Below are 10,765 nucleotides of genomic sequence, written 5' to 3' on the forward strand. Positions count from 1 at the left end.
CATGCACTCTTTGTAGTAAAAGCATCACTAGCCATCCCAGGTCGCTTCAGATGAAATGTAATTCGACATCCATCAGTAGTAATCTAGTTGTATGGTTTACGATTGCTAGGTCCATGCTAGTTGGTAGTAATCTCATCCATTTGTGTAGTAACATCATGCACTCTATATAGTAAAGGCATTATTTCAACTTGTGTAGTAAAGCATTTACTAGAAGCAACGATCTAATGATCTTTTTCATGGAAGCATTACTATGTGCACAACTTCATTTACGAGGAATCATATATATAAAAGGAAAGTAGGTTGGCTGTTTTGCATGGAGTGCTCCATGGCAACCGTAACTCATTTAATTTTGTTACGGTGCTTGCCAGAAATTTGACCGTGGTTAGCATGTTGGCCGATTTGCGGGGCTTGCTACTATGACATGAAGGCTTCATTCAGACCAGTGATGATACTTTGCGCAACATAAATGGGAAAGTAGAGGCACTCTTCCATATAATGAGGTTTATAATGTATGTGTTTATATTGTACTATAATTGTTTGAATAACTTAGCATATGTTCAGATGTATGATATCTGTAATTTAAGCGCTTGAATTTTAAATATAAATATAATATTCGCAGCCGCAACTACCATATTCGCAGCAGCAACCATTTCGACCACAACAACCATATCCACAACCGCAACCACAGTATTCGCAACCACAACAACCAATTTCGCATCAGCAGCAACAGCAACAACAACAACAACAACAACAACAACAACAACAACAACAACAACAACAACAACAACAACAACAACAACAAATCCTTCAACAAATTTTGCAACAACAACTGATTCCATGCATGGATGTTGTATTGCAACAACACAACATAGCGCATGGAAGCTCACAATTTTTGCAACAAAGTACTTACCAGTTGTTGCAAGAATTGTGTTGTCAGCACCTATGGCAGATCCCTGAGCAGTCGCAGTGCCAAGCCATCCACAATGTTGTTCATGCTATTATTCTGCATCAACAAAAAAAACAACAACAACAACCATCGAGCCAGGTCTCCTTCCAACAGCCTCAGCAACAATATCCATCAGGACAGGGCTCCTTTCGGCCATCTCGGCAAAACCCACAGGCCCAGGGCTCTGTCCAGCCTCAACAACTGCCCCAGTTCGAGGAAATAAGGAACCTAGCGCTACAGACGCTACCTGCAATGTGCAATGTCTACATCCCTCCATATTGCACCATCGCGCCATTTGGCATCTTTGGTACTAACTGAGAAGAGAATAACTCTAGTACTAGATATATGAAACACCGTTTTCTTAGTCCATGGTTTGGTCGTTGTAGCGGTGAAAAAATAAAGTGACATGCACTATCATGTAAGAACCCGAACTATACTAGTTCAAACTTGGGAATAAAAGACAAACAAAGGTCTTGTCTACATATTTACGTTGCATTAATCTAAAGATAACAAAATGAGTCTGAAATTTGAATTAAATTGAAGTATTTTCTTGGCCTTTCAAATTGAGTATTATTAAAGTAGTAAGGACTATCCACATCCTTGGCTTGCCCCTGATCAATTATTTCCAGAGAAGCATTCAATTCATCAATCAATTACATTGATTTTTTTGGCTGGTACTTCTCCTCAACATCAGTATATTCATTGTGGCGGCAAGAATGAGGTACCGGTGCTCTAGAGGAGTGCCAGCTAACTGCCTCTCATGTGAAGGGGTACGGGCGCGGGAGAGGTATTTCTTGTGGGCCAAGGGACTAAGAAGCGACTATGGCACTGGTACAGATGCTCACAATGCCCCATAGTTTGTTTTTGGTTTACAGGAAAATGCACATCCATACCGGCCTGGGGAATATAGGACCGTATTGGATGGAAAACCATGTACGGATGGTTGCGAGTGGTTTGAGGGTTAGCTTTTGTAACTCTCGGTTAGTTATTCTATAGCAATTCCCTGCTAATGATGTCACGTCACCACGATTACTGTTGTTAGCCTCACAATTATTCAATCCCAATCAAATTCAAATTCAAAATAAAGGCAAACATCAAAATTTTCAAACATTAAAACTAAAATCTTTGAGAGGTGACAAATAATGCATAAGTAATTATGGTGGAGAAACCACACTTTAATAAAATGTTTAAATACTCTAAAATGAAAAAAAACAATGGCTTAAACTATTATTTAAATGCTTTTAAAATAGTAAAAATGTTCTAACTAAATTAATTGGGTACCAAACTTTTGGTGGCAATGGTATATTTAGTAGAACTAATTTAGATGCTAATTATATAATTTACAAAATTAGAGTAAATTGAAAAATAGGATAAAATAGAAAAGGAAAGACAAAACAAATAAAAGCAAAAGGGGGCAACCCCTCACTGGGCCTCGGCCTAGCTAGCCACTGGCTAGCTAGGCCAGCCCCGCCCGCCTCCCTTAACCCCCCCCCCCCCACTCCCCCCATCACCCAGCCATCCCCCCTTCCCCCCACACCCTCGCCTCCCCACCTCTTGATCCCATCTGGATCGGGGAGGGTATTGCCCCCATTGACCTCGTTGCCCGTCGCCGGATCGCCCGCCGACGTCGCCAGGCCTCCTCCCCGCCGCCCTGTCTCCGGCTCACCTCCCCTCTCGCTCCTCTTCCCCCCGATCTGGATCGTGAACGAGCAATGAGCTCGAAGCCCCCCTTCACGCGCCATCACCGTGCGCCACCACCCCTGCCTGAAGACCTCACCGTCGCCGAACCTTGCGTCGCCTCCTCGTATCCGTCCCCTACTCGCGTCCTCAAGCCAGGCCGAGCCCCTTCTCGGCAACGCTGTGAGACGCCCCCATTTCCCTCCTCTTTCCACCACGTTCACCGCGCCGCCCCGTGCCCCTCGCCGCACGCCCACCACCGCACCAGCCCCCGCTCCGCGCACGACCCTACCCGCGCCCGCGCCATGATCCCCTTTTCCGCCCTACCTTCCCGCGCTCGCCGCGATCCCGATGCTCCCCCGCGCCCTCTTTCGGGGGCGCCGACTGCCCCTGTCCCGGTGCTCGCCGCCGTGCCTCGCCACCGCTCTACTGCTACGTTACTACTGCGCTGCGGCCCGCCGCCCTTCCTGCTGCTCGCCAGCGCGAAGCTCCCGGTTGCCCGCTCTGCTCAATGCTTAAACCGCCACCTAAACCTAACCCCCCGGCTAATGAACCCCCACTAACCCACGGACACCGACGCCACAGTCCCAATTAAATCATTTTTGGAATTTTGAGCATAATTTTTAAAAAGTGAACAAATTTAAAAGCTTTCTCTTTGAAGCAAGAAGAATTTGAAACACTCTGTATCTTAAAAAAGTATCTTAAAAAACACGCTCGGTGTCTGCAATTAAAAAAAGGATTGTTGGTGTCCATACCAAGTAGTATAAAGTTAAGAAAGTCATAGGAATATCCTTTGATGGCGCCTATTTCAACTTAGCACTATCATCAAGTGAAAGCGAAATGGTGTAATTGTCTTTAGCAGGATATACAAATAGTGGAATTGTTGTATACTATTCGAGAGTTCAAGGGAGAAAATATCATAGGCCCCTATTCAATAAACATTCGTCAAGACTCTTGTTCACATGGTCACACCATGTTCTAATATAACCAATTCTAAGGCAATAACCTTAGCTATGACACCTAAAAAAAGTCACATTCTCCTATCTCTAAATTCATTCACTCCTCTCTCTCCTGTCTCACCAATGACTCGCATCCAATTGGCAATACTTAATTGTTAGCAACGTGCCAGTTAGCTCCAAAACTATCTTCTCCCTTAAGAAATATTTATTGTCCAATATTCACTCATTTTATTATTGTAGTGACGATTGTATTCATAAATGGTGTAGCAAGCGAATATTAAACTATGACAGTAACAACAAACAACATCAACTAATTAGGGCAACTCCAACGCGCCGACACAAACTGTCTGCATGTGTCCTTTTGGGCCACAAATAAAATCACGGCCCAACACGACGACACAAATGGACGAGCGTTGGTTTTTGTCCGCTAATCCTTTTTCATACCAAATTGGCCGGGTTTGCTCGGCGCGGACAGCAGCAGACCACGGGGACACCCTCCCTTGTCCTCCCCCTGTGCCTCGAGTAGGTGCACATGGCCATTGCCTTCTCTTCCATCGACAACCACCACACCTGGCTACCTCTCCCTCGCTGTTGCCGCCCGGTTCCCGTGCCCAGGCCGCCCCTCGCACCCACATACCACCCCAGCAGCAAGCCATACCTGACGACTATTCTTGCCGGCGTTGGTGGATAGTTTTCGCCGCCGTTGTAGCACCCCAACGTCCAGGCCACCCCTCACCTCCACCGCCAGCAGCAACACTCCCAGCGCGGCTACTATGAGATTTATATTTTATCTTTCAAATATATTTATGCTAATTTTAATTTTATTTGATTTGTAAACCATGAGATTTTATTTGGTTGTGAAACTATGAAATATTTGTATTTCGTTGAACTATGTGAACTTTGGACAATTTTTTTATATATACAAAAAAAGCTGACTGGATACCGGCCGCACGGATGAAAATGTGTCAACGCGTTGGGCACACTACCAATCAAAATGTGAATAGGGTGAACAAAGCCAACAACACCGACCCAATGGACAAAAAATGACAAAATCCGCTGTGTTTACGTCGATGCCTTGGCGTTGCCCTCATACCAGTGCTCATTTAGAAAAAAAATATCAATGCTCATTTAGGCCAAAAAAAATTGCAATCGGTGCTAGTGCTAGCACCTTCTGGTCGGCGCAGCCATTGAAAAGAACAAATCCACACCAACAAATTCCCACCGAGAAGCTCTCCACTGCATGTACTTTTTATTCTGCATCTCCATTCCTCTAGAGCAGCGGCGCTCTTTTCCTCTTCTATCCATCCATCCAGCGAGCCCACGAACCCCATTACTCCATGAGTGCTGCTCTTCTATCTATCTGTGCTCCAGCCACACCACACACGCGCCCGTGTCTTCCACAGCTCACGCCGTGGCGTTCCCCTATCTCTTCTTGCTCGTGGCGTCCAGATCGAGCACGGATGCGCGTGGTAAGCTCCTCCCACCCCGCCCCTGATCCCCTCTTTTGGTGTTTGTTCCGTTGACCCCATCTCTCTCTCCTGATTTCCCAGGCCCGTTGACCCCATCTCTCCGATTACCCGGGCCGTATCGCGCGCGACCGATGGCTGCTTCATGTTCGTTGGCTGGGCCTGTGCGCACGGGGCTGGCTGAGCGTGTGGCAGAGGCACGGCAGCGGTGCCCTGCTCAGGGTCGACCTCGGCGGCTGCTTGACGTGGCCGCGTGGATCTGGCGCCTGTTATGGGGCTTTGGGCCCAGATCTCGTTGGTGGGCGCTTGGATGAATTTTGCTGAACCATCATCTCGACTCTCTCTTCTTCAAGAAACAAAACATGCACTCCGAAGTGAGAGGCGTAAGAAAACTCCATTTGTTGCAGCCGTAAGGGAGGCATGGCTCGCCACAGCGGCATCCTCCTCATCCTGATTCTCCCCGTTATCGCCGGCACGGCGTCAGGGTCCACCTTGGTGGGTGACAGGTGCGCCGCGGGCTCGCAGTCCTCGTCTAGCGCCGGGATGCGCAGCGCCTCCTGCTCCCCGGTAGCCGGGGCCCCTCCTCCGCCACGTCTGCATACGAAGAAACGGAGGACACGCCAAAGGGATTTTTTGTTTTACCGAATCATTTTTCCCAAAGCCACTTATGTAGGTAGTGCGGGTTCAATTTCCAAAAAAAGAAGGGCCTTTTTGTAAAAGTGCCATGACGGGTGTGCGGGCAGAAGCAATAGATGCTTTATTATTAGGTAAAGATACAACGTCGGCTACGTGGAAGCCGACTGGCTTCAGTCGGCCATGGGTAAGCCGATAGGCCTCAATCGGCCGTGGGTAGGCCGACAAGTCGAAATCACTAATTAAGAAGTACTCGTTGCAAAGAACACTTCACTTTCCCAGGTTGCGACAAGTGATGCACATGCAGCACGCCACTTGTCGCAACCTGGAAGTTTTCCTTTTTTTCGTAGATTCGTTTATTCAAAATGTTTTAAATCGTATGTCCAAATCTCGAACCATTTTCATCATTAGATTCCTCACGTCGAGATCTTCAAAACTAGATCCCATATTGATAGGTTTTGACGAACTTTTTTTCATGAAAAAAACCGGACGAAAAAACCGAACCGGGAGCACGGTTTTTTTCCTTTCTGAAAGAGGCACGCCCATGCCTCTTGCGAAATCACACCCGTGCCTCTTGTGGAAACAAAACCATGACTATCGTGAAAGAAAAAAAAACAGAAAACACGTTTTTTTCCATTTTCGAGAGGCACGACCGTGACTCTCGCGAAAGCACAACCATGCCTCTCGCGGAAGCAAAACCGTAACTCTCGCGAAAGAAAAAAAAATAAAAAACGCGTTTTATTTTTCCTTTCCGAAAGGCACGGCCGTGATTTTCGCTAAAGCACAATCGTGCCTTTTGCGAAAAAAACCGTGACTTTCGCGGAAAAAGAACGTGTTTTTTTCGTGTAATTTTTTTTTATCGAAAAGCTAAGGAAGACCGGAAGAAAACCAAAACGTCGAAAAAACCCAGGAAAAAAACCCTTTAAAAGCCGAAAACGTGTGCAGAAAAAAAATCCAGAGTGAGTGTCCAGAACGTGACACGTGGCGAATGACTGAGAACGCACCAAGTGACGCTGATCGTTGCGAGACTCCCGAAGAAACTTAACCATTTGCTCCACCGACAAGTGGCCGTCCCCCGTCACTGCCGCTCCACTCGGCCTGTGGGGCGTCCAGTCGGGCCCTGGGTAAGCCGATATTTCCCAGGAGTGCTCCTATACGCCGCTCGCTGCGGCAAGATGTCCCTGTTTCGCACAGGAGGAGGTTCGCGTGGGCCGGGCCATTCGATGTCCTTCGCCGAATGAAAGAGATGCCAAAAATAAAGGGAGCGACAGTTCCAGAATCGAACCCGCAATCTCTTCATGTGCACGCTATGCCATTAGCCACTCCACCGGGTGAACTATTTGTGACAGAGGGCAGCGCCAATATAAAAATACCAAACAGAAGTAGCACAAAAAAAAACAAGTTCACAAAATTCCATAAAACATGCGGGCGAGGGATTAAACTTGCGGGTAGCATTTTTATAATTTTAGAAATAATTTTAAAAAGCATGAACCTTTTTTCAATTTGTGCACAAATTTAAAAAAACTGTAATGTTTCTTCAATATGTGAACAAATTTAGAAAAAGGAACTTTTTTTTAAAATTCGCAAACATTATTGAATTTTGAACAAAATTAAACACGAGAACATTTTTTTGCATATGTCAACAAATTTTGAAACCAAAAATGTTTTTTCAATTTGTGAACATATTTGAATAACAGGAAGAATTCTTGAAATTCCTGAACATCTTTAAATTTATGAACAACAATTGGAACAATTTTTGAAATTCCCCCAAAAAAATTATGTGCGAAAAAAATTTAAACATGTGACATTTTCTGAATTTGTGAACAAATTTTGAAACTGGGATTTTTCTTGAAACAAAATAATTTTTGTTTTGTGAAATAACATAAAAAGGTGAACAATTTCTGAAATGAAGCGAACAATTTTTCCAAGCATGAACATTTTTTGAATCTTTAGAACAAATTTCGAAATGGAGAACAAATTTGGAAGCACGAACATTTTTTGAATCTTGAGAACAAATTTTGAAACAGAGAACAATTTTGAAAATCTCAAACGAAATTGGAAGCGCGAACATTTTTTGAGTGCGTGAACAAAAAATTGAAATCCAGAACATTTTTTGAATTTCGAAAGTTTTGAACTTTTTTTGTAACAAGAATTTTTTTTGAATTTTGAGAACATTTTTTCAAAATTTGAACACTTTTTGGAAACACGAACAAAATTTTACATATTTTCAAAAAAAGGAGAAGAAAATAAAAAGAAAGAAAAAAACCAAAGAAAGAAAGAAACAGAAAAAACAAAAAAAAGAAAAGAAAAAAACAGAAATAACTATAAATGAAAATAATAAATAAAATAAAAAAGAAAACCAGAAAACCCGGTTCAAGAGCCTTCTGGAAGGTTCCCAAAACCGGCCAGAAAGCATCCAGAAGGTTCCCAAAACCGGAAAAAGATCTAACATGAAAAAGAGCTAACTGGGCCGGCCCAGTTACTATCGAATCTGTGCGGACCTGTGCGGTAGGTGGACAATTCGCCGCATAATGCGGCGAATAGGGTTTTCCATGGCCCAGTCGGCTTCGCGGAGGCCGACAGGAGGCTGGTAATTATATTAGAGCTTTGCGTTTGTAGACGAGGATGACCGGCCTCGGCAACACACGTAACTAGCTAGCCTCGTGCTTGCAAATTACTACTGCTGCGTATTACTACATGCATGCATGCCATGATAATTGATTGCTCGCCTAGACAATTAACTTGGACATGCATGCATCGACTGCTTGGACGGCAAAAAAAAAATGCTGTTCTCTTGATACATTAGAGCTTTTGCGGCCAGCATTTCCCTTGTTCCCCCCGCCCCCGCGCTGAAGACCCAGCCCCAGATCGGATCTGGCTCGCCACGGCCTCTCCACCCCGCCAACCGCCTGCACCGCGTCTTGCCGGTCCTGCGCAGCGGCACGGCCACCTCCGTGGTGATCCCCCCCCTCCCCCCATCCGCCTCTTGACCCCTGTGGCGCAGCCCCTCGTCTTGCTTCCATCCATTGGGGCGGGCACCGCCCCCCCCCCCCCCTCCCGGTCTTGGGATCCTTTGGCAGGATGCTAGAAGCTTCACGGTGGATATTTGGCGACACCGCACCGGTCCCGGCCTCCATGGACCTGCGTTCTCCAGTGTCCTTGTCTGCCGGCGTCCTACTGGCGCGGTTTCGGCCCGATGCACTGACTGTTGCGCCCCTTCCAGGTTCGGTTCGCCAGCGCTTTGGTGGCTCCGTCTCAGGCAGCCCGGATCTACGTTCCCTTTCGGCTCCGGATTCCTGGTGGCATTGACCATCATCCGTCCATCCGTGTTGGCTCTCTACCCACTGCCTCTCCGACCCCGTCCATCTACAAGCCATGCCGGTTCCAAAGCTCGCGTTTTTCGTCGCCGACAGGTGCGGCCCTACCCCCTTACGAGGTAGCGGTCGACAAGCACAGGCTGTCTTCGGCATCTTCAGATCCTCATCTGGCGACTTTGGGATTGCTCAGACTCAGGCCAGGCAAAATCCATGCTCGGCTTGCCAATGCTGGCAGCGGCGACACTCGTGGGTGTCATTTTCCTTTCTGAAGGCGCTGCCTTGGCCTTGATATGTGCCCCTCGTCGAGCAGCAGGGTAAACCCTTGGTCCAGTTCTCCGGATCGGATGGCGGCGGCGTCACGATGTCGTTGGCGCTATCTTGCTAGCTCGTTATGTCCCGGTCTTGGACTTCAAGATGCTTGACGTCCTCCTGATTTGGTTTGCTCCTCCAATTTTAGTTTTGGTGGGTTTAGTTGTGTTTCACCCTGTTCAGGCTAAGCACCCGGTCTTGCTCTGCCCCTGGCACCATGTTCATGTATCCTTGCGTTCATGTCATATGTTGTAACCGAGGCCAAAACATAAATTATTATTTTTATGTTTTAGTAAAGTCCCCCCAGTTTTACTTTTGCCCCGGGCCCCCGAAATTTGAGGACTGGCCCTGCCCATAACACAAATAGATACTGTTTGTGTTGAGTAGCAAATTCATTAATTAGTTATGGGGCATCAAGAAGAGCAAACACCAATGCGGTGAGACATACCTGTTCCATATAAACATGCAAAGTAGTAAATCCTTTTACCTTGGCGAGACACTATGATCAACGGCCTAGCCCAAGCATGCCATAGCTCCTTGTATAATGTGTCGCTAGAACTCCCTGCACAAAGGATTCATTATGTGAACTAACATGGCAAGTTTACTTTGTAGCTTGGTAAATTTAGTTTTATAGCATGGTTAAAATGCTATGTCAGGTACATATAGGACAACAAGAACAACATTAACATATCACGTGAGCTATGTGATGTGAAGGGTCTAAAAAGACTGGATCCCGTAAGTGTAGCTTCAGAGCTCCAGTAATTAGATAGCATCAGTCTAATTGGTGGAGGAAGCTCATGAACAGCTTCAGAAATCATCCCCTGAAAATTCAATCCAATGTTCGCATACTCCACTCACCATGACGGTTTTGGAGTCGATGAGGTATGAAACGATGTCGTCCTCTCCATCTCGAGCACACGCTTTGTGAAAAGAAACTTGCACACGTCGCTAAACTTGATCATGGCGTGTTTGTTTATATTCTTCATTGCCGGGTCCTTATCTGGATCTTTATTATCCTTTTCATTGCGGCCCGGGAACAAGAATATCTGGTGCATCTTCTTTAGGAGGGAGGTCCTCATATTATCTATCTTCTATAGTTTCCCATCATTGATGGTGGCAGTTGTCCTTACGATGCAACCTATTTGATTGCCATAGCACGATCGCGCTTCCTCGGGCGCTATTGTCTCAAAAATACCGTCGTCCATCTCCGTGACCACCAGTCTAGTAGTCATGAGCTGGTTTGGGCGTCGTGGCCTCTTTGCTTTCGGTTCTAGACCAGCTCCGCTAGTCTCAGCACCAGTCTCGGCGCCGGTCTCAGTCTCATCGCCGGAATGCATGTCGGTATCAGTCCCCAATGCGACAGCACAGTCGCTGCAACATGGGTAAGGGAGACCACATCAGTGCCGGGGGGTCTGAAAATCGGGGCACACTTTCGCGTGTCGCGGGCCGCCGCCCAGA

The 10,765-nt window shown here is 46.4% G+C and overlaps 1 protein-coding gene across 1 annotated transcript; it reads left to right on the plus strand.

Annotated features, from left to right (window-relative positions):
- Positions 1-610: 610 nt before the first annotated feature.
- LOC125513510 (alpha/beta-gliadin clone PTO-A10-like) lies at positions 611-1,426 on the plus strand (the record flags this gene model as incomplete). Its single annotated transcript, XM_048678639.1, has 1 exon — positions 611-1,426. A coding segment is annotated over one exon (654 nt), but the record flags the coding sequence as incomplete, so codon positions are not given.
- Positions 1,427-10,765: the final 9,339 nt, after the last annotated feature.

This window comes from Triticum urartu, chromosome 6, assembly GCF_003073215.2.
Source record: "Triticum urartu cultivar G1812 chromosome 6, Tu2.1, whole genome shotgun sequence".
Lineage (NCBI taxonomy): Eukaryota > Viridiplantae > Streptophyta > Magnoliopsida > Poales > Poaceae > Triticum > Triticum urartu.